Source organism: Lepidochelys kempii, chromosome 3 (assembly GCF_965140265.1).
Source record: "Lepidochelys kempii isolate rLepKem1 chromosome 3, rLepKem1.hap2, whole genome shotgun sequence".
Taxonomy (NCBI): Eukaryota; Metazoa; Chordata; order Testudines; family Cheloniidae; genus Lepidochelys; species Lepidochelys kempii.
In genome coordinates this window covers 95,543,845-95,570,261 of record NC_133258.1, presented here as the reverse complement: position 1 = coordinate 95,570,261, position 26,417 = coordinate 95,543,845, and the positions used below count along the sequence as shown (strand labels likewise).

At 43.2% G+C, this 26,417-nt stretch overlaps 2 protein-coding genes across 9 annotated transcripts in view; one reads left to right on the top strand and one right to left on the bottom strand.

Annotated features, from left to right (window-relative positions):
- Positions 1–2,730, bottom strand: part of TPD52L1 (TPD52 like 1) — an 86,657-nt gene extending 83,927 nt beyond the window's left edge. For all 7 annotated transcript variants that reach the window (XM_073337210.1, XM_073337211.1, XM_073337213.1 and 4 more), the window contains exon 1: positions 2,557–2,730. In XM_073337210.1, the coding sequence (XP_073193311.1) occupies positions 2,557–2,659 (103 nt within the window). In that variant the 5' untranslated portion in view covers positions 2,660–2,730. The remainder of the gene's footprint in view (positions 1–2,556) is intronic.
- LOC140908991 (uncharacterized) lies at positions 1,898–25,822 on the top strand. 2 transcript variants are annotated; one of them, XM_073337208.1, is made up of 5 exons: positions 1,898–1,945; positions 15,082–15,226; positions 15,972–16,158; positions 23,997–24,600; positions 25,189–25,822. In XM_073337208.1, the coding sequence occupies exons 4-5, from the start codon at positions 24,018–24,020 to the stop codon at positions 25,686–25,688; spliced, it is 1,083 nt and encodes a 360-aa protein (XP_073193309.1). In that variant the 5' UTR covers positions 1,898–1,945; positions 15,082–15,226; positions 15,972–16,158; positions 23,997–24,017; the 3' UTR covers positions 25,689–25,822. The 2 variants fall into 2 exon arrangements, with proteins under 2 accessions (XP_073193309.1, XP_073193310.1); XM_073337209.1 differs by lacking the exons at positions 1,898–1,945; positions 15,082–15,226; positions 15,972–16,158 and having other exon boundaries at positions 23,847–24,600.
- Positions 25,823–26,417: the final 595 nt, after the last annotated feature.

Below are 26,417 nucleotides of genomic sequence, written 5' to 3'. Positions count from 1 at the left end.
TTTCTCTGTCCATCCCCATTAAATTGTGTTTTCTAAACATGCCACCCTCAGTGGAACGATAATACTCCCCCTTGTGTTTTAAGAGCCCTGTCCCGCCACATGCTGAGATTCCACAACTCCCATAAAAGCCAATGGGAGTTAGAAAGATTAGTTTCAGAGTAACAACCGTGTTAGTCTGTATTCGCAAAAAGAAAAGGAGTACTTGTGGCACCTTAGAGACTAACCAATTTATTTGAGCATGAGCTTTCGTGAGCTACAGCTCACTTCATCGGATGCATGCCGTGGAAACTGCAGCAGACTTTATTTATACACAGAGAATATGAAAAAATACCTCCTCCCACCCCACTGTCCTGCTGGTAATAGCTTATCTAAAGTGATCATCAGGTGGGCCATTTCCAGCACAAATCCAGGTTTTCTCACCCTCCACACAAATTCACTCTCCTGCTGGTGATAGCCCATCCAAAGTGACAACTCTCTACACAATGTGCATGATAATCAAGTTGGGCCATTTCCTGCACAAATCCAGGTTCTCTCACCCCCCTCCCAAAAACCACACACACAAACTCACTATCCTGCTGGTAATAGCTCATCCAAAGTGACCATTCTCCCTACAATGTGCATAATTAAGGTGGGCCATTTCCAGCACAAATCCAGGTTCTCTCACATCCCCCCACCCCCATACATACACAAACTCACTCTCCTGCTGGTAATAGCTCATCCAAACTCTCAGAGTGGTCAGTTTGGATGAGCTATTACCAGCAGGAGAGTGAGTTTGTGTGTGTATGGGGGTGGGGGGGATGTGAGAGAACCTGGATTTGTGCTGGAAATGGCCCACCTTAATTATGCCACAAGTACTCCTTTTCTTTTTAGAAAGATTAGTGAAATGTATCCCTGTGAAGAAGGCCTTATGCTGACCCCAGGCACCTTTTAAATCCTGCATAAGCCTTCAAAATAAACTGGCTTTCTTCACAGTGGTGAATTTCATCCAGTGTAAATTATACTTTCTATAACTGGACCCTGAGATAATTAAAAAATAAATAATAAATAATCTTACTGGTAGTATTGTAACTAACATTAACTAAAACTGTGTAAAGAAAAACCTAACAAAAATATCTTGGGACATATTATGCAATCAGTTTTTAAACAGAACTCCCCACTGACCTCAATTGAGATCGGTTTAAAAACTGGTCGCATGATCTGGCCTATTGTGTGCAACTCTCACACGCATTGGCAGTATCACAAGACCAGGATTATAATTCCTCTATGTGAAGAAAGCTCAAAAAGAAGTGAACACTGAACCAGAAGGCTCTAGTTTAAACTGAGTATTTTTTATATATAATGTTTTAAATAAACATAGTGCTTTGCTTTTTAAAAAAGGTCTCTGTTAATATGTTGCTGTACTACATTTACTGTAGCTATGGGTGATGCATAGAAGAAGTGAGAGGAAAAGCAGAAATTAGAGTGGCAAGGCTGTAAAATGGTGATCCCAGAAGAAACAGATCTGGAATCAGGACACATGAAGACGGGGAGGGAGATTTTTTTCAAGGAGCTATCAGGACACCCTCTACATTTTGGATCCTGTTACACAGCAATCCCTACAAAACCTTTGAGAGAGAATACAATATCCCCCCCTCCCCCCACTTGTAAACAAGGCAGACAAGCATGTCATTAGTGACACAAAAGCCCACAATTTACTTTGAGAACTGTTTAAACTCTAAGAGGTAAATAAAGTCTTTAGTTATTCAACAAAATGGGCTTCATTCACCATCCCCCAAACATAGAAAATGGGGGTGTGCTTTGTATTGTAACCAATAGGCTTTTATTTACCTTTAAAGTTCCAGTGAACAGATTAATAAAAGACAGACTGAAGTACAAATGATTTGTGAAATGGATTGGGGGAAGGAATAAAGGAAGCCACACAATGGTCTGGAAGCTGCAGAGCAAGGTAAATAGCATGTTCTGATATATTTAGTACAGTATAGGTTAATGCAGACCCCAGCAAACTATAGCCAGAAAGGAAGAACAAACAAAAAACATTTCTTGTACAGAAAGGTCTTTAACACTGTGAAGAGAGGGAGCAGAGCCAGTGCTTTAGGAGAGTCTCATTTCCCTGGTTTCCTAACTCTCTCCAATTCGGTTTTAAACCAACCCAAATCTATTTCTTCATCTAACCTGTAGCATTGGGCTAAGGGGGGGCACGACGAGGACCCTCTCCCCCAATAAAAGGGAGAAACAAACACACCAGAAATAACCTCTCCTAGCCCTCAGGTGCTCACCCAAAGTTGATTTACTTGCAGGAAGGGGGTTTGTTTGCAGGGGTGGGGACAGAGAGGCTGCATCATCTCCGTAGTTTAAGGAGCATCGCTTGCTCAAAAAGAGCCCCCAAGGCGGAGCTGCACGTCCCTGGGGCCAAGGGAATGAAATTTCCCCCCTCTGGAGCCGGGACCTGCTGCACCAGAAGGGAAAAGCGAAGAGAGCAAAATACAAAGCGACTCCCAAGAACAACCCCCAAAGCTCCAGCCTCCCGCGGACTCCGCCGCCCTCCCAGGGACCAACCTTGTGCCTGCTGCGCCTCCATTGTCCAGGGGACGGTAAGGCCGGGTCGGGGTCGGGGTCGAGAAGGAGCCGTCGCCTGGCACCCACCCGCGCCGCCCGGCATCCAGAGGAAAAGGCGCAGCGCGGCTGCGGTCACCGCCGCAAGTGGCCCCTGGTTACCGCTTCCCCCGCCCGACCGCCCTGGAGTCCGGAAGCCGCAGCCCCACGCCCCCTAGCGGCCAGAGCCGGCCGGGGGCGGCGCGCTACACTCATGCTGCTCACCTGGCGCCGGCCGATCGGCCTCTCCGCCGTCCGCTCCCCACAGGTGCTTGCACCATGCGGGTGTCACTCCGGCCTTGAGTGGAAACAGCCGGGAAGCCACGGAATCCCCAGGCTGGGATTAAAAAACCACCAGCAGCACAAGATGAACAGCGAGTTCCTGGACAGAAGTCTGCTATCGGGAAACCACCCCGATGTCCTCTTACAGAGCAAATCTGCTGACAAGGGACCTGTGCAGGGAGTAAGAGCTGGCGTTTCAGCTGCTTTCTCAATCTATTTTAAGACACGTAAAGGACATGTCTTTGTTTAATGACACTGGCTGTGCTAAAGAGATATTATCAATTTATAAATCACTCCGGTAGGATTTCTATCTATTTATTATTGTTACACGCAACACCTAAAATGGCTGTGACGGAAAGAGATTAGTAAATACGTTGCTGTTCTCCCTCCCCACCATTTGATTATAGGTACTCAGTTTCTTCCAGTCTTTCGTTCAGCAAAGGGAATAAATTTTCCTCTTTAAAAAAAAATCTGATTGTAAAACTGGTGGGGCAGGGGACTCAGGGGCAGATGTACCTGGAACTATTTAAAAAAATTAGGGGTCAAATATTCAAAAGTGCATAAGGTACTTAGGAATGTAAGTCCCATTTTTAAAGGTGCCTGGGGTCCTGACTCCCACAATGAAAATGGGCTTTTGAAAATCCCACTAGGCACATGTCTCTTTAGGCACCTTTAAAATGTGGTGATATGGGTCTATGTCACTTTTGAAAATGGGACGTATACTTCTAAATCACTGAAGCACTTTCACTAGGACTTAGGAGCATAAGGCCCAGATCCTCAAAGGTCCTTAGGTGCCTAACTACTTTTGAAGATCTGCACCCTAAGTGACATAGGAGCATAAGTTCTATTTTCGTAAGTCACTTAGGTGTTTGACGGCAAAATTTTCCAAATCTCAAGGTGACGGTCTTCCTTAAAAAGTAATTTCAAGTATGACACTTTCCTGAGTGTCACTGTCAGCTTGGGTGGTTTTACAAGTTCAGGGTTTTTTAAGTTCTCTCCCTTGTTGTTATGTGAAAGACTCACAAACCCTTGGGGAAATTGACTGGTGAAAACAGTGGGAGTGAGGATATGCAGTGCTATCAAATGCACAAAGTAAACAAAATGAAAAAAGAACATATATTTCTAATTTCTTTCAGTTATAGTCATTTTATGTGCTACAAGTAACAATAGTAAGAAAAAAAAGTTGCTTTTTTTTTTTTTAAGTTGCCAGTGACTCTTTAAGACCAAATGATTCAAATTAAACAAATAAAATATACCAATAGGCAGTCAGGCTGGAACACAGAAGTCAGTCAACAATGACAGATTTAGGCCCCAATCCTGAAAATAATTATGCACATGAGTTGTCCCATGTAATCTATACATAACGTTAAATCTTAATTTTTTGCAGGAGTCGGACTATCAAAAGCTCCTCATTTCTAGTACTGCTCACCAAGATAGAAGAATACATGTACAGTATAAAGTTCAAAAATAGGTATACAATAAATTAAGCAAAGAAAATTTAGACTGAATACTAGGAAAACATTTCCTAAAAGTGAAACGAAATAGCCTTTTCGAACAACAGAAGGAGGTCTATTTGAAAAATGTTAATAAAATGGAGTTACACATAATTTCCACTACATTGATCTTGAACTGTTAGATGGCTGGTGTGTATAGGGTCAAACTGTGTTCAAAACAATTTTTGAAGAAAACCATAAGGCTAGGAGTCAAGTACCATTCACAAGGATGGGAACTCTGTTAAGGTCCATCCAGATCAGCTCCCCTCTGCTTGTTCAAGATGGGTTTGATGGAAACCCACATTTGTGAACTATTTTAAACACTGTTTTCGAATGTAGTTTATTTCTCATAGAAAATGGTGAAAGTCCCATCACTTGTGTACTTTAAAACTAAGACAGAATAATGCATTCAAAGATAGAGTGTTGGTAAAATCCTCTAGTGGCAGGGGATGGCCTAGATTATCTTGGTCTTCAATTTCTATTCTACGTTTAGTAAACTATGTTTGGAAACACTATTCTCCCACCCAACCTTTCAATGGTTATGCATTGTGTATATCAAAAAAGTAACCCTTTTACATTGCATTTATTTCAGCTGTGCTAGATAGCCAGTAAAATAGCTCAGAGAGAGTCAAGAGAAAGTCATTCTTCTTCCTGTGCTTGTTGACAAGGCCACTCTCCTAATTTAGTTCCCTCCTTAGTGGAGCTATTGCAATGTCTATAAGACACTATCCAATCACCACAGCTATTTAACAAAACCATAGCTTCTTTACTCTATGATGTTATGCTGTACACTAGCCTCTGCTGAGTACCCAAATTTAGCATCTTAACTAAAAATGGAAAGTTTGTCAGGACACCACTCTATATGCTCTAGTGTAAAATGGCAGCTGTGGCCCGTTTAAGTGTGAGTGTATTAAAGAATGGAGATTGTTAGTACATAGTTTGAGGCAGACTGCATATTTGCTTCAATTTATGCTAATGCCAGAATATTTCTGAGTCCAGTATCCAGGGTAATCTTGTTTCTTTTTTCTTCATAATTAACGTGACACTGGGATATAATGAAATTAGGTGTTGCCTCTTTCTTATATATACATTTGTTGGATAGAGACTGTTACTTATTGTGTGGACCTCACCTGAGCACGACGGGAGTTGAAGGCACTCAGAACTGCGCAAAAAAAAGAAAAGTAGATTTGGTGACACTGAAACACTTTGCAAATCTGTGTCAATTTTGCATATTGCTTTGATTTAAAAAAAAAACTTTTAAAAATTTTCCAAAAAATCAAAACAGTTCTGACATTTTCTAAACAAAATGTTAGAATTTTTTGACTTGAAACAACTTTTCATTTTGAAATTTCCTTCAGTTTTATTTTAACATGTTAAAATGTTTTAAAAATGGTCAAAATCTAAACAAACATCTGAACATATGCTTCCGGTCAAAGCGCTTTGTTTGACCTGAAATTAATTTTTTGACTTTTTGGTTTGCTAAAACATAACATGGAAAATTGAAACAAAAATATTGTGTTCTGGGTCAACCTGAAACAATTTTTTTGTGTTTTCTAGAATTGCCAGCAAACTGAAAAATCTGTTATCCAGCCAGCTCTAGCATTCAGTACATTGCTGCCTGGACTTGTTGGAGGCTAAAATGAGAGAGTAAAGATATCAGGGCAATAAGGTAACATGAGGTAAAGAACATATTGGACCCTTATTTGTGGCTCTAACAACAAGATGTAACATTTTTAAGAAAAAATAATGGAACTAAATGAAAATGATTATAGATAGTCTAAACTGAAGATTTATAAGTAAGAAAAATGATTGTTTATTGGAAAATATTTTAGAACACTGCAAAGTACAAACTTCATATTACAGCTCAACTTTGTTTTTTGAAGACAAAACTTGAAAGTGCCAGATCTGCCCAAGGCAGCCTTAATTCATATACATTTGAAAAAAAAAAGTTCCTTTTAATATCCATAGACTGCTGCTTTTGAATATGAATTATTGTAAAATATGAATAGCTTTTTTCTGGCAAGCCCGCCCCATTTGTGATTCATACATCTCTTTTGACTGCACAGAAGAGTTTACTACTTATGCAAGGGTGACAGTAGTATGCTGAATGTGAGAAAAACTGATTTTGCAGTGTTTCATATCTTTTCAAATAAGGAGACATTCTTCCATAAATAGATCTCTGCACAGAAATACTATTTAAGTCAATATGCAGTGCTGGTGTAGCTGTGTTAATCCTAGGATATTAGGGAGAAAGTGGGTGAGGTAGTATCTCAGGACCTGAAGAGGAGTTTGGTGTAGCTTGAAAGCTTGTTTCTCTCACCAACAGAAGTTGGTTCAATAAAAGATATTACCTCACCGACCTTGTCTCTCTAATTTATGTGAACAGATATTTTGAAATTTTTAATTCAAAATACACTAATGCCAGGATATAGTGAAATTTGTGAAACAGCAGAGCAGCCCCTCTCTATATATAACTGTTTCACTGAATAGAGCACAATTAGTACATTTGCTTTTAAATTTAATGAGAATTATGCATCTAAATCCATTCAATCTGCTGAAAAATAGGTTATTTTATTCATATTTTTATGAAGCCCTATTACGGGTGAAATCTTTTTCACTCACATATCACTCATTTTTTCACACAAGAAATCTTATTAATTACTGTGTAAAGAGAAACTGAGTAACATTTTACTCACCAAAATTACAATTTTTGGCAATCACCAAAGCTAGATCCACATTTATTAGATTTCAAATACATTTGAGGAACCAAATCTATATTGTTTATTGGCTTCATGAAGACAATCTCATGTCTATATGGTATAGCGAAAAATAAACTGCTCCATTACAAGTATTTTGATAGCATTTAAAATCTCTGAAATCAATTTTGTTAAAAACAAAAGTGATCATAAAGCCAAACAGCCCACTGAAATTAAAGTCATGTTGTACTTAAAGGATTAATTTTCTATCTACTGTATAGCACCTCTAATTGTGTCACCCAACCTAATATTTCCCCATGCTATCCACTACATCTGTCACTGATTTGGTAAGTTTCCTCATCGAGCTTGCCATTTTGGAGATTTCCTGCCATTTTTCTGACTGAAGAGACTGACGTAACACATGCTTTGATTTCAGTGCTGACATATCCTAATCAAGCTGCAGCATCTTAGTAGATGTTTGCAAGAGTCCATTGTCCCTCCCAACAAGCTGTAACGGGGAAAATATTGTCAGTTGAAAAAGAAGGCCAGATGGAACAAAACCAAAAGCAAGTGAGTTAAGATTTTTAAAGTCTTATGAGTTATTGGATAGATATCAAAAAGAAAAGGAGTACTTGTGGCACCTTAGAGACTAACCAATTTATTTGAGCATGAGCTTTCGTGAGCTACAGCTCACATATGTACACATTTGATATTGTGTTTTAAAAACAGAGCAGAGTAATGAAAGGTTTCAGAGTAGCAGCAGTGTTAGTCTGTATCCGCAAAAAGATGAAGTGAGCTGTAGCTCACGGAAGCTTATGCTCAAATAAATTTGTTAGTCTCTAAAGGTGCCACAAGTCCTCCTTTTCTTTTTGCAAGTAATCAAAGACAGTGATTCAATTTTGTTAGAGATATTTAGTACATTTCACAGGCTATTTTTTGCCTTCTGATGATACATATATTAAAATTACACCATTTGGTTTAGTGAGAGCCTTAAGTGGTTCTCTGTTTGTCTGTCATTTGTGATCAACCTTAAATCCATTCTGCAGAGAGATTAAGGGCAAGATTCTACAGGATGCTGAGCACTCTTAAATCCCATTAACTTCCCACAGTTAATACTGAGGGATTGTGATGCATGGTTCACAACACAGCCCTAAGGATGACAATAAAATATCAGCACTGATTGTCAGTCCCCTGGGCTGAACGATCACATAGTAGGATGAAGCTGCAGCATAGGCATGAAGAGACTGCATGAGGAAAATGGCAGTCCACAATGAAAGTAGATGAGCCTTAACTCCTGTTAGGCCTGCCAAAAATTAGATCTACCACCAATAGGTGGGACAAGAGACTCCAAGGGTATGTCTACACAGCAAAGAAAAACCCAAGGCTGGCCTATGCAAGTCGACTCAGGCTCATGAGGCTTGGGCTGTGGGGCTGTATCATTGCGGTCTAGGCCTCTGGGCTCAGGCTGGAGCCCAGGCACTAAGACCCTGTAGAATGGGAATGTCCGAGAGCTCAGGCTCCAGCCCGAGCCAGAAATCTGTACAGCAATGAAACACCCAAGCCAGCTGGCATGGTCCAGCTGTGATTTTTCTTTTTTTTTCTGTGTAGACACATCTTTAGTCACATGCTTTGGCTGGAAATGCCAAGGTCATGCTTTGATTACTTCTACTCCAATAGGAGACTGGGAAAATATTAAGTTATACTTTAGGGCACAGCACTTATAATTTACTCCCTTACATTCATATTCAAAATGAGAATAAAAAACTCAATGTAGTTTTCATTTTCACTTGTTCTAAGTTCTTTTGCTTTTTATTTTTGTATCTCAAGTATACGTGGTGTTTAGCACAGTTCTGAAAAATAAAGAAACACAGGTTCCTAGGAAATGTCTATGTTACAAGTTACAGCAGACAACAGTCACAGAATAGTTGATGTAACGGATGCAATTATAATACTAGAGGATAGATTTACGGTCTTCTGTGCTTAGTGGGGATTTCCCCCAGGGAAAGGGAAAGTAGGGCTTTCCACTTCATCCTAATTTGAAGTTTTAGTAAGGGGGAAAGTGTGAACCTGTGCCAGGGGCTTTCCAGAAAGCCCTATCAGTGGGGTCCTACCAAATCCACTCTCCATTTTGATCAATTTTGTGGGCATAGGATTTTAAAAACAGTACATTTCATTATTTCAGCTATTTAAATCTGAAATTTCAGTGTTATAATTGTAGGGGTCCTGACCCAAAAAGGAGTTGTGGGGGGGTGTGGGGGGGGGGTCACAAGGTTATTGTAGGTGGGGGTTGTAGTAGAGCTACCCTTATTTCTGCCGGCGGCGCTGCCTTCAGAGCTGGACAGCTGGAAAGCGGTGGCTGCTGGCTGGAAGCCCAGCTCTGAAGGCAGAGCCGACACCAGCAGCAGTGCAGAAGTAAGGATGGCATGGTATGGTGTTGCCACCCTTCTACACTGCCTATGGAGCTGGGTCTTCAGTCAGCAGCCGCCACTTTCCAGCCGCCCAGCTCTGAAGGCAGCAGCTCAGAAGTAAGGGTGGCATGGTATGTTATTGCCACCCTTACTTCTGTGCTGCTGCTGGCAGGGTGCTGCCTTCAGAGCTGGGTGCCTGGCCAACAGCCACTGTTCTCAACCACCCAGCTCTGAAGGCAGTGCAGAAGTAGGGGTGGCAATAGTGCAATCCCCCAAAAATAATCTTGTGACCTCCCTGTAACTCCCTTTTGGGTCAGGACCCCCAATTTGAGAAACTCTGGTCAGCCCTGTGAAATATGCACACAAAAGACCAGATTTCACGGTCCTCGACGCATTTTTCATGGCTGTGAATTTGGTAGGGCCTTACCTATCAGGGACAGTGGGAATGCACTAAATCGTTTAATCAGTCTACCACTCACTTCAATGAAAGTTAGATTGGGCCCTATGTTTATTTTAAGGTTCGATTTCATCATATAGATTAGACAAAGCAGTTTACCTGGTTTTGTAAACTAGATACAAGATCTACCAACAAAGCTTTATCTCTTTGTAGTTCAATATTATCCTGTTCCTCTTTGTCCAGCATACCCTTCATTTCAGCTATTTGACTACATATTGTTGCAACATTTAAATCAAGAGATGTGCTTCCTTGTTCCAAAATATGAATCTGTGAGAAGAACAAGCCAGGGTCAAGATCATAAAAGACAAAAATATATACGTATGCTAACTATGTACATGCACAAGCCCACGCAAGCTGGAATATTTTTCAATTTCAAATACAAGTGACTCCTTACAGAAATGCTTCCTGTCATGTAAGCTTTTGGAACATTTGGGATTACCTCTCCCATATTTTGTTTATCTAAAACAAACAAACAAAAAAATCAATTTCCAATTTAAGTAAAGGGTGATACTGATTTCTGAGCTTGGGATCACTCTCTGGGATCAAGCATCTGCAATCAAAGTTTGGTCTTCCTCACTTCGGAGGCCTAAAGACATAGTTTTTCTCATTATGCACCTACCCACATGCCGCCAGCATCAACAAATGTTACTTTCAGACTGTGACCAACTTTTAGGAGCACTGTGAATGGTGAACTGTAAATTAAACAGAATGTTAAACTAACTGCAGCTTACAACCTCTTTACCAAATAAACCCATCACCTCCATGACAAGTCTGTGTTCTGCTGGCCTGGGGTGTGAGAATCCAGAACTACGTTCCCATTCCAGCTTGGTTTTATATATGACAATTACTTTGCAGTAGTGGGTTTCGTTGCCAACTAATTACCAAACTCAGGGCCAGTTATCAGAGCTCTAGTTTTGTCCTCAGACAGACTTGCTGCATGGTATCCAATTGGGACAATTAGGGTCTGCCTACATAGCTGCTGGGAGCAAATCTTGCAGTCTGAGTCTACAGATTTGTGCTAGTGGGGCCATATTAGCGTGCTAAAAATAGCAGTGGAGACAGATGTTCCAGCCCAAGCTTCAGAGCCTGTGCTCCAGCATAGGGCGGGAGGTGGGCTTCAGAGCCTGTGCTCCAGCATAGGGCGGGAGGTGGGCTTCAGGGCCTGTGCTCCAGCATAGGGCGGGAGGTGGGCTTCAGGGCCTGTGCTCCAGCATAGGGCGGGAGGTGGGCTTCAGGGCCTGAGCTCCAGCATAGGGCGGGAGGTGGGCTTCAGGGCCTGAGCTCCAGCATAGGGCGGGAGGTGGGCTTCAGGGCCTGAGCTCGAGCTTAAATGTCAAAGCAAGGTCTATGCAGCTATTTTTAGCACGCTCACTCAAGCCCCTCTAGCATGCGACTGTCAACCCAGGCTGCAAGACTTGCTCCCAGCAGCTGTGTGGACATATCCTTAGGATCCCCAGAGAGCTGCTATACCACTTCTTTATTTTGTGTTTGTTCAGTACCTAGCACAATGGGGACTTGGTCCATGACTAGGTACTATGATAATAATACTACTATATCAAAAGGACTAAAGACTTGTTAAGTGATATTCAGAGCTTCCGTAGAAGTGGTATTTGCTGTTACCTTTATTATAACAGGGAGCAGTTCTCATAATGCCATTAGCTGCAACAATAATAAATCAACACCGATTTTCTTCAAGAGCTATAACTAAGGCTACGTGTCTGTCACGGAAGTCATGGATTCCATGACTTTCCATGACCTCTGTGACTTCTGCAGCAGCCGGTGCTGGTCCAGGGGCTGCCCGAGCTGGGCAGCTCCTGGGCCAGCAGCAGCAGTTTGGGTGTGTGGGAGGGGGTTGGGGTATGAGGCGGTGCATACCTTGGGCGGGCTCCCCGGCTCCCACCAGCATGTCCTTGCAGCTCCTAGCCGTAAGGGCCAGGGGGCTCCGTGCGCTGCCCATGCCTGCAGGCACCACCCCCACAGCTTCCATTGACTGTGGTTCCTGGCCAAGGGGAGTTGCGGAGCCGGCACTGGTGGTGGGAGCAGCGTACAGAGCCCTCCAGCTGCCCCTCCCCCTAGGAGCTGCAGGGACATGCCAGTTAGAGCTGAACAGGGAGCCTGCCAGTCCCGCCAACCCTCCCTCCCCAGCACCAGTGAGGGTCCCGGGCCGCCTCCCCAGAACACCCACAGCCCCCTAGCCCAACGTTTAGTTAGGGGTATATAGTAAAAGTCATGGACAGTCATGGGCTGTGAATTTTTGTTTGCTGCCCATGACCCGTTCACGACTTTTACTAAAAATACCCGTGACTAAAATGTAGCCTTAGCTATAATCAGAGCTAGAAAGAAGATTCAATCCAGGGACTTGGTTATTTTGTATTAATGACTACTTATGCAATCACATAAAAACACCAAGATCTGAGGGCAACAACAAAAAAAAGGGTGCTATTACTTGAAGGCAAACCCCCGAACTGGCTGACAGCATCCCTAGAGATGTCATATTCTGTCTTTGCATATTCTGTCTTTCTGAAAAGTGGGAAAGTGCTGCGATGGTAGCTACATATAGCAGGAGTCACAGGTAAACTGGGATAAAACACAGTGACTGGCAAACACAGAATGGCAAAGTCAGCCATGAAGAGATGACTCCAACTTCAGATCATGAGAAAGAGTCTGGAGTCATGGCTTCTGGAGGCCCGTGACCTCTGAATAATAAATAAAACGGCTCCAAACAGAAAGAACCAGTACACTTTTGATTCATGATGCTGGGTCAGCAGTACCATAAATGGAAAAAATAAATCTTACCACTAGACCTTCCTTCAATTAGTAAGGCAGAGCACTATGGATCTGTTCCATTTCCCATTGAAATAAATGAAGAGACTCCTGTTGACTTCAATGGGAGCTGGATCAGGTCCTGCAAGCAAAGTGGAGTATACCTCTTCTTAACAAACGAATCTAGAAGAAAAGAATATGATTCCCTATCTTTGGATGAACAGTGAAGATGCATTTAGAAAGCCAGTGTAGTCAGAGACAACCTTTTCCATAAGGTCTTGCAAGCTTTTCTTTTCCTGCTGCAAGAGCTCTTGGTGCATCTTGATCTCATGTTTCAGATGCTCTTCTTGGTCTTTTACTGTGTAAAGCTGGAAGACTGAAATGTATAACTCTCTTCCCTGAGGGCTCTCTCCTGAAATACATCATAAAAGCACAACTGGATCAAAATATATTAAAATGAAGTAAGGTTGTTGTTATGCTTCCTAGAAGCCCCCAGGATTATGAAGAAATTCGCTACCACCTGTTCTTAGCATGAGGAAGCCTTGCCTGTGCCTGCCATGCGTCAATTCCCTGACTCCACTGGCCACAGGTAATGCAAGCACTCCCCTCTTAGCCTATGCAGGCTCTGCTATAACCTCTGCAAGTTAGTGACAGGCACTCTCCAAAACCTGAGCTATCTGAGCATCTCCCTGGACTGTCCAGCCCCTACTCCAATAGACACTCACAGAATTCAGAGATTTGCTGTTCCCAAAAGGAACAGTACCCCCATCTTACCAGTTAGACCTTAGGTCACTTCTCCTTTTAACACACAGCACTTAGCTATGTTTATAGTGAAAACAAATATCAAGTATTTAAAGAATAGAGATTTGAGAAGTCACAAGTAAAAAGTATTGGAAACAAATGATTACCTGTAAAAAAAAAAAATCGTAACACACATTCTACAGCCTAGGATTAATTAACAAGATATCTTCCTGTCTAATGAAGTTTAGCTCACCCAAAGTCTTCGCAGTGTTTTCCAGCCAGGTTGGCTATAACCCTCCTTTCATAAGCCAGAAGACACTGACAGTTCATCTCCTTGGTGTGCCTCAGTAGTCCCCAGTTATTCCCCAAAAGTCTTTACTCAAACAGGATACCCCTTTGTGGTTTCATTTTTTTCATGCAGATTTTCTCTCATGATTTCACAGTCTCTTCATTAGCTTTAGGCTCAATACAAATAGGCTTCCATTGCGAAGTGGACAATATACAGAAAGATAACTGTCTATTACTCCTTGCCTGATGGAACCTGTCCAAGGCATGTCACCTCCTGGTGGCCTGGCTTACCTTAAGAACATAGGTTTCAGAGGAACAGCCGTGTTAGTCTGTATTCGCAAAAAGAAAAGGAGTACTTGTGGCACCTTAGAGACTAACCAATTTATTTGAGCATGAGCTTTCGTGAGCTACAGCTCACTTCATCAGATGTTTACCGTGGAAACTGCAGCAGACTTTATATACACACAGAAATCATGAAACAATACCTCCTCCCACCCCACTGTCCTGCTGGTAATAGCTTTTCAGTATAGATTTTCAGTATAGATTTTCATATATATATATATAATTTTCAGTATAGATACATAACTTTAATATTACACTTCAAAATCTTTTTTTCTAAAATATATGTAAGACTAACTAGCAAAAATCTCAAAAAACAACAGCAATTTTTTAACCAGAAGCAGGAAGCCTGCCAAACAGTCAGTGGAGCCACTGGACGATGAAGGTGCTAAAGGACCACTCAAGGAAGACAAGGATGTTGAGTGAAGAAGCTAAATGAATTCTTTGCATTGGTCTTTACACACCTGAACCATTTTTTAAGGTTACAAATCTGAGGAATTGTCTCAAGTTTGAGGTGTCAACAAAGATGTTTTTGGAACAAATTGATAAATTAAACAGTAATAAGTCACAAGGACTAGATGGTATTCACCCAAGAGTTCTGAAGGAACTACTAACTGTGGTATGTAACCCATCACTTAAATCAGCCTCTACCAGATGACTGCAGGGTAGCTAAGGTAATGCTGATTTTTAAGAAAGGCTCCAAAGGTGATCCTGGCAATTACAGGTTGAGGGAAGAGGTTACTATACCCTTGAGGAACCTCTTAGTGGTTGGGTGTGACAGCATGGAGTACCCTTCTACAGGTTGGTGAAAAGCTGTTATAGCCTCTAGGTGGACCCTAAGAGAGCTTAGAGATAGACCCGACTTTTTTAGGGTCAAAGAATAATGTGGAAGAGTCGCAGATGTTGGGGAGATTTATTGGGACATGCACCAAATCTGTAACCTGGAGCATTTCTGCAGGTAAGTTACATCATGTCGAGGACTTTCTGCTGTGTAATTAGAACCTCTTGTACCTCTCGAACAGGAGCTTTCTAGGTGTTGGAACCAAGCAGTAGCCAAGCCTTGAGGCAGAAAATCCCCAAGTTGGAATTCCAGGTACATCCTCTATTCTAACAGAGATGCAGAATGGCCGGGAGAGAGATCAGCGGGCACATCGCGAGCTGTGACAGGTAAGGATACCACTAAGTCTGTCTTGACCAAATGGATAATCAAAATGACATGAGCTCCATCCCTTTTTATTTTCAGCAGGACATTCAGCAATAGGAGTAATGGGGGGAAGGCATAGAGAAGGACCCTGTCCCAGGGGAGGAGGAGATCATCACCCAGGGAATGTTGTCCCATCCCTGCTCTGGAGCAGTAGCATGGACATTTCTTGTTCAGGGAATAAGTCTGTGGACAGAGTCCCCCATTGTCTGAATAGGTTGTGAAGTACTGTCGGGTGTATCTGCCGCTTGTGGTCATGTGGGAATTTGTGACTGAGACTGCCTACTGTTGAGTTTTGTGCGTGCAGGAGGTAAGCCACAGAAAGTGTAACGTTGTAGGAGATGCACCAATTCTATAGCCTCATTGCTTCTGTGCATAGGGAGGGTGACTTGGCTCCCCCCTTGCTGATTGATGTAGTATATGCAGGCTATGTTGTCTGTTAGGATCTTTGTGCATGATCTGGTGATCAGTTGGAGGAAATGGGTGCAGGCATTCCTGACCTCTCTAGCTCAAGATTCGTGTGAAGGGCTCTCTCTGTGGGCGACCCTTTACCTTGCATCGTGAGGCTGTTTACATGCACGTTCCACCCTATGAATGATGTGTCGGTGGTGAGGAGCAAAAATGGCGATGCTTGTGAGAAGAGGATCCCCTTGCAAATGTTGGCTGGGTCTTTCTACAAGTCTAGGGAGTCTTTGCCATTCTCTTTGCCAGCTCCTGGAAAAGACAAAAGTCGTCTGTCAGAGATAGTGGGGAAGGCACGACAGCTTCAGCTGGAGAAGAGGATATGGTCCTCGGTGTCACTTCCTCCTCGGTACCGGCTTCCTGTTTGTCTACGTCTTAAGGCAGTTCTGAAGTCCTGGATGCTGTGGCCAACGGGGTGTGCCTCAAGGGTTCTCAGGTGAGGCTCGAAGCCTGAGAGGCATGCTGGTGGTGCGCTGCCCAAGGTTCCCAATATGGCCATTGGAGTAGTGGTGGCATAGAGCCCAGTGGTGGTGCCCATGGGTAACCAAGATAGTGGCAGTGGGGCCATCTGCGGGTATATCCTTGGGCTCTTCTGGTAGTGACAACCATATGGAGCTCCAGAGGAGTAATGCAACACTACCTCCTCTGATTCACTGTCTGAACACCTGCTAGAGAGTGGAGGAGCATGGCATGGCAGCGAGGATACTTCCTGCACTCAGCAGAGGCTCGGTGCAGAGGTCTCGGCACTGAGGGGCAGAGACTCTAGTACATCTGGCATGTAGAGGTCCCTGGAATGGGGTACCAATACGTCCCAGTGTTGGTGGTGGTGCCTGGGAGGAAGGAGAAGGGAAGGGAGAATCTTGTCTGCACTGGTCGCTTCTGTACCGAGCAAGCCATCGCTGGTGGTGCTGATGTGGAGTCGTACACTGAGAGCGTCTTTTTAGAGGAGTGCTTATCCTGTCCTTCAGTGCTGATGACTCGGTGCCCATGCCCATCAGGTCCGTGGGCCTGTCAATGGTGCCAGTTGTGGTTTTCCCTGAGCCATGGGTGCTGAACTGAGATGGTCTTGGTGCTGGCAGTGCCGATGATACTGAGCAAGATGGTGATCACTTATGGCTATCTTGGGGCTCACTGTGGGGCCTTCCCACTCTCTTCTTAGAGGATTTATGAGAGGGGTCCATAGCCGGTTTCCTTGACCCAGAGCCTTTAGGTATAGAAGGCTTTGGGGAAGACTCACATCTACCAGGCAACTGGAGTCAGAGAGCTGCCTCCATGATGATCTCATGGCAGATCTCTCTATCTTTGAGGGATCTTGGCGGGAGTTGTTGGCAAAGACCACACTTTTATTGTATGTTGCCTTCCCTGAGGCAGCAAATGCACTGAGTGCTTGTCTGCAACTGGGATCGCCACTTTACAAGTAAGGCATTTTTTGAAGCCTGGTGGACTGGGCATAGCCCATTGCGGGAAAGGGTTCCTGATGGGGAGAAAAAGTGGAAAAGAAATTAAAGGTTTAGGGTGGCGGGGTTGTTTTTTCCCAAGGGTAAAATAAGGAGAAGGAGAAGAATACTATGACTACAACTAGAACTAGGAGACTAACCATAGGTATGTAAAATTAAACAATGGACTTAACGGACTGCTAATGCCTCCGTCTCTAGCTAGGGCAGTTGAGAAGGAACTGAGGGAGGTTTGCCTGCATGAACTGGATAGCTTTGTGGCGCAGCACAAGGAGAGACTGCACGTGTGTGGGCCTAATGGACACAGCTACCAAAGTTCTCCAGTCAGCAGTGCAGGAACACAAACACACCTACAGTAGAGCACTCATAGGGACACGACTTGAGAAGAACTGATTTTGTTTCTATAGAAGGTAAAAATAAACTACACAACTGGATTTGGAGAAAAAACAAAAAAACTCTTAGGAGTCCTTTTTAAGGGAGTCAGTCAAGAAAGTTTAGCCAAGATTTATCTTACATATCCGGAAATTCTTACTAACTTGCTGCAAATATTCTCAGATGCTAAAATATTTTTCTTTTAAAAACCAACACACTGGCAATGAAAATGTAAAAAACTAATCATTTATCTAGTACCTTCACATCTGATTAAGCAGCTGCCATCCCCTCAGTTACTAAGGAGTCCTAGCTGCCACTACCTAAACTGTCATTTTAACAATACCCACCCAAATCTGTCATCTGATTTTGTGGCCAGGTCAAGGGGATTATTCCTAATGGCTGATCTCAGATATGGTGATTTCTGAGGCAGCCTGAGTTCTAGTAGAATGAGCTTTGATATTTGAAGAGACGAGTGTTATCAGCCATGTGATAAAATATTGAAATATACTGCGTAATCAATTTAAATATTCTCTGGGAAGAAATGGCTCATTCTTTAGAAGCACAATTTTTGGTTTTGGAAAGAAAATGAAGAGATAAATAGATTCATTTAAGTGAAAATCTGAAACAACTTTGGGAATAAACTTAGAATGAGGTCTCAACAATGGCTTATCTCTGTTGAAATTTGTGTAAGGAGTGTTGTACGCCTGGCTTGATATGAATAATTAAACATAGGAGAGGCCTCATTTCTTGGAAGACAAGATTAGGGAGGTAAATAGATCAGCAGGCTGAAAACAGAATGTTTTTGCTAACTAGGATAAGTAAATGGGTCAATGCACTAGAGACAGAATGTCTGAGCTAGCTAACATAAGAGGAGAAACACCGAGGGAACCATTTACTAAGAATAAGATAAAAATGGACAAGATGTGTCAGGAAAGCATAAGGATGAGGTAAAGAGTAAAGTCATACATGGATAGCATGTGGACTAAGCATGCTGTATGAGAATTGGTTCTTGCAAAGTAAACAAGCCAATCCCAAAACATGTGATGCAATGTACAGTAAATTTAATGAGATGTGCAAATGTATATAAAGGAGGAGGGTTTCTGTGTACCTTTGGATCTGTGAAGTACCCTGCAACCACCTCCTATGTTTGAGTCTGATCAACTCAGTGTAGCTTTGCTGTATGCCAAATAAAGACGCATGAGTGATGAAGTCCAGAGTCGAATTGAGTTCTTGAGAAGCTGAGTGAAAGAGGTCTCTGAGGGAATTCCAACAAGGAGGAGAGCTTAGTGTTCGCTGACCCTTGTGACTGACATAATGGTGACCAAATGGTCAGTCACAAGAATAAAGTCTAGACACCATCCAGAAAGAATGAGACCTGAAAGGGAAACATTAAGATCCCACATAGATTGGGCTCCTCCTAATTGATTCATAAGTGTGAAGCAATCCTTTTAAAAATCAGGTTACAGTAGGGTGGGAAAATATGGCTGGATGTGAGAGTTGCATGCCAAAAATCTCTGCAAGGTGGACTTAAATGGAACTGACAGAGTCCAAAGATGCAGGATGTAATCAAGGATCTTAGGAAAAGGAGCCTCCAAAGATCAAGGTTGTCTTGACATGATTAAACTGAAAACCTTTTCCACTCTGAGGACTAAGTTTTTCTCATGGAGGGCTTCCTGCTTTGCAGCTGGATTTTCCTTGTATCTGTAGTGAAGTCTCTCTGAGTAGCACTTCACAAGCCTACATCCAGGGTTTGGGATTAGGAATTTGACCTGCAATATTATGCATGGAATGACATAGCGAGTGGGGTCCTGCAGGGATGAGTACTGGGTCCGGTTCTGTTCAATATCTTCATCAACGATTTAGATAATAGCATTGAGAGTACACTTATAAAGTTTGTGGACGATACCAAGCTGGGAGGGGTGGCAAATGCTTTGGAGGATAGGAATAAAATTCAAAATGATCTGGACAAACTGGAAAAATAGTCTGAAGTAAATAGGATGAAATTCAATAAGGACAAATGCAAAGTACTCCACTTAGGAAGGAACAATCAGTTACACACCCACAAAATGGGAAATGACTGCCTAGGAAGGAGTACTGCGGAAAGGGATCTGGGGGTCATAGTGGACCACAAGCTAAATATGATTCAATAGTGTAACGCTGTTGCAAAAAAAAGCAAACATAATTCTGGGGTGTATTAGCAGGAGTGTTGTAAGCAAGACACTTAGTAATTCTTCCTCTCTACTCCGCGCTGATTAGCCCTCAACTGGAGTATTGTGTCCAGTTCTGGGCACCACATTTCAGGAAGGATGTGGACAAATTGGAGAAAGTCCAGAGAAGAGTGACAGAAATGATTAAAGGTCTAGAAAACAACCTATGTTGGAAGATTGAAAAAATTGGGTTTGTTTAGTCTGGAAAAGAGAAGACGGGGGCAGGGGGAGATGATAACAGTTTTCAAGTATGTAAAAGGTTGTTACAAGGAGGAGGGAGAAAAAAATTGTTTTTCTTAACATCTGAGGATAGGACAAGAAGCAATAGGCTTAAGTTGCAGCAAGGGAAGTTTAGGTTGGACAACAGGAAAAACTTCCCAATGGTCAGGGAAGTTAAGCACTGGAATAAATTGCCTAGGGAGGTTGTGGAATCTACCTTCATTGGGGATTTTTAACAGCAGGTTAGACAAACACCTGACAGGGATGGTCTAGATAATACTTAGTCCTGCCATGAGTGCAGGGGACTGGACTAGATGACCTCTCGAGGTCCCTTCCAGTCCTATGATTCTATGATTATTATGCCTGGACAATCTGAAGTTGAAGGCTGAGTGGACATTTGGAGGAGAGCCATTAGCTCCTTATTGGCCAAGGCAATTCTGGCTATTAGGATCAGCGTAGCTACATCCTGTCTGACTTTCCATATCACTCTGGGTATCAGAGAGATCAGAGGCAATACATACATGAGACCTTGATTCCATATAAAGGTGTCTTGCTTGATGGGGATCGGAAGGAGGCAGAGACTGGTAGTGAATACAGTACCCATGAGGAAGGTGCTTGTCTGTCACTGAGGTCATGGAAATCACAGATCCCGTGACTTTCTATGACTTTTGCAGCAGCCGGTGCTGGCTCAGGGGCTCCCAGAGCACACAATCCACCAGAGATTGGATGTGTACAGAATTTTTCAAAGCCCCTCACTGGAATTTGGTATCTTTTTTTCTTGCTTGCTTTGTAGTTGGGGTAAATATAGCAGGGGTTTGCCAGAGATATTTAGCTGGCTCTAAAATGCTTTCATATATAGGCATTGCTAACTTGTGGAGAATAACCAATAATTTATGGGGCTTTTCCTTGATCACAAGAGTCCCAGTCCTCCGTGTCAGCAATTCAAGGCAGCAGCTATTGAAAAGCTCGAAATTATCAGGAGCTGGTTCTACAGATAAAGAGACCGCCTCCTTGGCAAATGATGATAACGATGGGTCTTTGGGAGAAGTTGAAGGGCCCTAGTCCAGTGGTTTGGAACCGGACTCTTTTTTTCATTATTCAGGAGTTCTTCATTCCCATTCCTATGACCTTCTGTGGGAGGTCTTGAAACTAAGGCCAAAGAAGAATGAGACCTTCTATGTTCGGGAGATACTGGGAAGGGGACTCACTTCTGGAGGCTCTGGAAGATGAGCCCTGGTTAGTCCCGTATGGCCATAGTGGAGAGCTGTTATGGATAAGATTGACTAGGTTGACCGGGTTGGTTAAGATATTGTTGGCTGGGCCATTCCCATCTCTGCAATGGGTAAGCTGGGGGCTCTGAAATGAGTGGTTTTGATCTGAAGGGATGAACAAGCTTCTGATCTTGTTGAGCAAGGTGGTGAAGATCTCCAGCTCGATGAGATGGGGTGCAGCAAGAAAACGTAGTCAAGAGAAGGGAAGAAAGAATAGATTTCCTCTAACCGCAGTGCTGAGATGCTGCTATTCATAGATTCTGAACTCGCATGCATGGGGCACACATGCACCTACTATGAGATCAAATACACTTGGCCAATATTGGCAGGGCCACAAAAAGCCCAGGAGCCGCTTGGTATGGAGTATTTAGGAACCCAGATACAGGGAGAAGAAATGAGAAGTAGGCTCAAAGACGCTTCCATGAAGCTTTTGATGAATCTGGCCCAAATGTCTCAGGAGTTGAAAAAGAATGCAATGTATCATTTGAAAAATTGTCTTCATCTTTCAGTTATGTTCTACAACCTCATTCCAATTAATGACTTGAAACTCATTCTATATTTGAGAGCAGGTCAATTCAGTACTTCTTAACCTTCTTTGTTTTTTCACACCTATCCCACATATGGAGGATTGCTGTAGCATTTTTTGCTTAGGGTTCAGAAGTCACTGCCATCAAATGAAATTTAAAAGGCAGAGGGAAGTCTTTAAGCAACATCTCAGGTGAAAATTAGGCCAAAGCATTACAGATAGAAATAGCAAATGCAAGCTTCAGGGAACTGCTGATTTAATAAGAACATACATATTTAAATAAAAATGCTAATTTCTCAGTTTGAATTGCATGCTGATGTGTTCATATTTAAAAAACAATAGCAGTTTACCACTCTAGAGAGGGAGGAAAAAAGAGAATTTAATTGCCTACTTTTATCATGTGCCTTCAGAAATTTTAAGATGTTCTCTAATTTGGATCAGATTTCCTTTGTAGTCTCAACTGTTTATTTTACTAAGAAAAATGAACTGAGTGTAGTCTGAACATTCCTGAAGTGTAAAAATATAGAATCTTAGCTATTTTAATGTAAGGCAGTGGAAAAGGAACATCATGTTAATCTATGCTGTCTTCATAGCATTAACTGTTTGTTAGTGGTTTTTTGTTTTGTTTTTTTTAAATATATATATATTTTATATGACCAATTGGTCATTCCCTATCCCATTCTTACTATGTTCAGTTGCTTGTTAAGTTCCAAGAGGTTGGAACGCAGCACAGCATTCTCTGCAGTCAGGGATGCATAATCATCCATCATTTTGCTTCTTAAGAAACGATCCTGCTCTGCCAGTAGATCTTTCTCTCTCAGTTGCTGATGAAGAAAACTTCTCACTTCTGATAAAAAAAAATGCAGAAAAAATAATATTTATTAATTGTTAAAAATTGTTCCATCTGAAAATGACAAGCCATATTTTTAAAAGATATATATGACATTATTCTGAAAATTGTATCAGATGTCCTAACATTAGGATCCAATTTTAAGGTTTGTATAATAGGATCTTAATGTTAGGACATTTTATACAGCTTTCTGAATACTCTGAATTATCTCATTAAAATCAGCCCTTTCCATATACTTTGTATCCTAAATCTGGCAAAAAGCAACCTAACATTGTTAGTTATATTATACAATCTATCTAGCTCTGTTTATTAAGAATTAACTCTAAAAACAAGGATGAATCACTAGCAAGGCACATCTTGCTTGTAGAAGGGCATACTGTTGTAACAATGGAGAATTACTGTAATGTGTGTGCACACACACATATTCTCTTTTTCTCTCAAAACAAGGAAATTGAGGAAATTAGCTCTACTCAAGTAAAATATATTACACAATTTAAAAGTCCTCAGGACACTCAAGTAAAAATGATAAAATCAGTTACAACTATTAAAAATTTCATACCTGAACACTAACAAGAATCACCCCCCAGAATGCTACCATGTGACATTTCTAAAGATCTGAAAGTCTGTACTATCAATCTTAAATCATTTTTATGTTCTATTTTGAGGTCAGATTTGATCTGACTGATTTGGGGCATCTCAAGCACTGCATAGCAACAAGAGAATACTGGTCAGTTAAGCTGGGTTTACAGCTGTTTTGCATTGCCAGAGCAGCACAAAATAGCTGGAGTGCACACCCTAGTTTTCCCCTTCTACATGTACTCCTCTTTTCCCTGCCCACACACATACCCCCTACTTGCCCCCTCCCTCCTACACCTCACATTCCCGTGCACACACAGCTCCAGTCTCCCTCTTTCTCCTGTACCTGTTTCCCCCTACACAGAAAAGTTTCCCTCCCCATGTCTCCCATGTCCCCCTGTTCTCACACACCCCCGTTTCTCCATCCTGTCCCTTGTATTTCCCAGTTCACATATACTCCCTTAGCCCTGGTCTACACTAGGACGTTAGGTCGAATTTAGCAGCGTTAAATCGATGTAAACCTGCACCTGTCCACACAATGAAGCCCTTTATTTCGACTTAAAGGGCTCTTAAAATCGATTTCCTTACTCCACCCCTGACAAGTGGATTAGCACTTAAATCGATGTTGCCGGCTCGAATTTGGGGTACTGTGGACACAATTCGATGGTATTGGCCTCCGGGAGCTATCCCAGAGTGCTCCATTATGACCGCTCTGGACAGCACTCTCAACTCAGATGCACTGGCCAGGTAGACAGGAAAAGAACCGCAAACTTTTGAATCTCATTTCTTTTTTGGCCAGCGTGGCAAGCTGCAGGTGACCATGCAGAGCTCATCAGCACAGGTGACCATGATGGAGTCCCAGAATCGCAAAAGAGCTCCAGCATGGGCCGAACGGGAGGTACGGGATCTGATCGCTGTTTGGGGAGAGGAATCCGTGCTATCAGAACTCCGTTCCAGTTTTCGAAATGCCAAAACCTTTGTCAAAATCTCCCAGGGCATGAAGGACAGAGGCCATAACAGGGACCCGAAGCAGTGCCGCGTGAAACTGAAGGAGCTGAGGCAAGCCTACCAGAAAACCAGAGAGGCGAACAGCCGCTCTGGGTCAGAGCCCCAAACATGCCGCTTCTATGATGAGCTGCATGCCATTTTAGGGGGTTCAGCCACCACTACCCCAGCCGTGTTGTTTGACTCCTTCAATAGAGGTGGAGGCAATACGGAAGCAGGTTTTGGGGACGAAGAAGATGATGATGAGGAGGAGGTTGTAGATAGCTCACAGCAAGCAAGCGGAGAAACCGGTTTTCCTGACAGCCAGGAACTGTTTCTCACCCTAGACCTGGAGCCAGTACCCCCCGAACCCACCCAAGGCTGCCTCCTGGACCCAGCAGGCGGAGAAGGGACCTCCGGTGAGTGTACCTTTTAAAATACTATACATGGTTTAAAAGCAAGCATGTGAAAGGATTACTTTGCCCTGGCATTCGCGGTTCTCCTGGATGTACTCCCAAAGCCTTTGCAAAAGGTTTCTGGGGAGGGCAGCCTTATTGCGTCCTTCATGGTAGGACACTTTACCACTCCAGGCCAGTAACACGTACTCGGGAATCATTGTAGAACAAAGCATTGCAGTGTATGTTTGCTGGCATTCAAACAACATCCGTTCTTTATCTCTCTGTGTTATCCTCAGGAGAGTGAGATATAATTCATGGTCACCTGGTTGAAATAGAGTGCTTTTCTTCAGGGGACACTCAGAGGAGCCCATTCCTGCTGGGCTGTTTGCCTGTGGCTAAACAGAAATGTTCCCTGCTGTTAGCCACAGGGAGGGGGGAAGGTTGAGGGGGTAGTCACGCAGTGGGAGGAGGCAAAATGCGACCTTGTAACGAAAGCGCATGTGCTATGTATGTAATGTTAACAGCAAGGTTTACCCTGAAAGAGTGTAGCCACTGTTTTATAAAATGTGTCTTTTTAAATACCGCTGTCCCTTTTTTTTTCTCCACCAGCTGCATGTGTTTCAATGATCACAGGATCTTCTCCTTCCCAGAGGCTAGTGAAGCTTAGAAAGAAAAAAAAACGCACTCGCGATGAAATGTTCTCCGAGCTCATGCTGTCCTCCCACACTGACAGAGCACAGACGAATGCGTGGAGGCAAATAATGTCAGAGTGCAGGAAAGCACAAAATGACCGGGAGGAGAGGTGGCGGGCTGAAGACAGGGCTGAAGCTCAAATGTGGCGGCAGCATGATGAGAGGAGACAGGATTCAATGCTGAGGCTGCTGCAGGACCAAACCAGTATGCTCCAGTGTATGGCTGAGCTGCAGCAAAGGCAGCTGGAGCACAGACTGCCACTGCTGCCCCTCTGTAACCAACCGCCCTCCTCCCCAAGTTCCATAGCCTCCACACCCAGACGCCCAAGAACGCGGTGGGGGGGCCTCCGGCCAACCAGCCACTCCACCACAGAGGATTGCCCAAAAAAAAGAAGGCTGGCATTCAATAAATTTTAAAGTTGTAAACTTTTAAAGTGCTGTGCTTAAAGTGCTGTGTGGCATTTTCCTTCCCTCCTCCACCACCCCTCCTGGGCTACCTTGGTAGTCATCCTCCTATTTGTGTGATGAATGAATAAAGAATGCATGAATGTGAAGCAACAATGACTTTATTGCCTCTGCAAGCGGTGATTGAAGGGAGGAGGGGCGGGTGGTTAGCTTACAGGGAAGTAGAGTGAACCAAGGGGCGGGGGGTTTCATCAAGGAGAAACAAACAGAACTTTCACACCGTAGCCTGGCCAGTCATGAAACTGGTTTTCAAAGCTTCTCTGATGCGTACTGCGCCCTCCTGTGCTCTTCTAACCGCCCTGGTGTCTGGCTGCGCGTAACCAGCAGCCAGGCGATTTGCCTCAACCTCCCACCCCGCCATAAACGTCTCCCCCTTACTCTCACAGATATTGTGGAGCACACAGCAAGCAGTAATAACAGTGGGAATATTGGTTTCGCTGAGGTCTAAGCGAGTCAGTAAACTGCGCCAGCGTGCCTTTAAACGTCCAAATGCACATTCTACCACCATTCTGCACTTGCTCAGCCTGTAGTTGAACAGCTCCTGACTACTGTCCAGGCTGCCTGTGTACGGCTTCATGAGCCATGGCATTAAGGGGTAGGCTGGGTCCCCAAGGATACATATAGGCATTTCAACATCCCCAACAGTTATTTTCTGGTCTGGGAATAAAGTCCCTTCCTGCA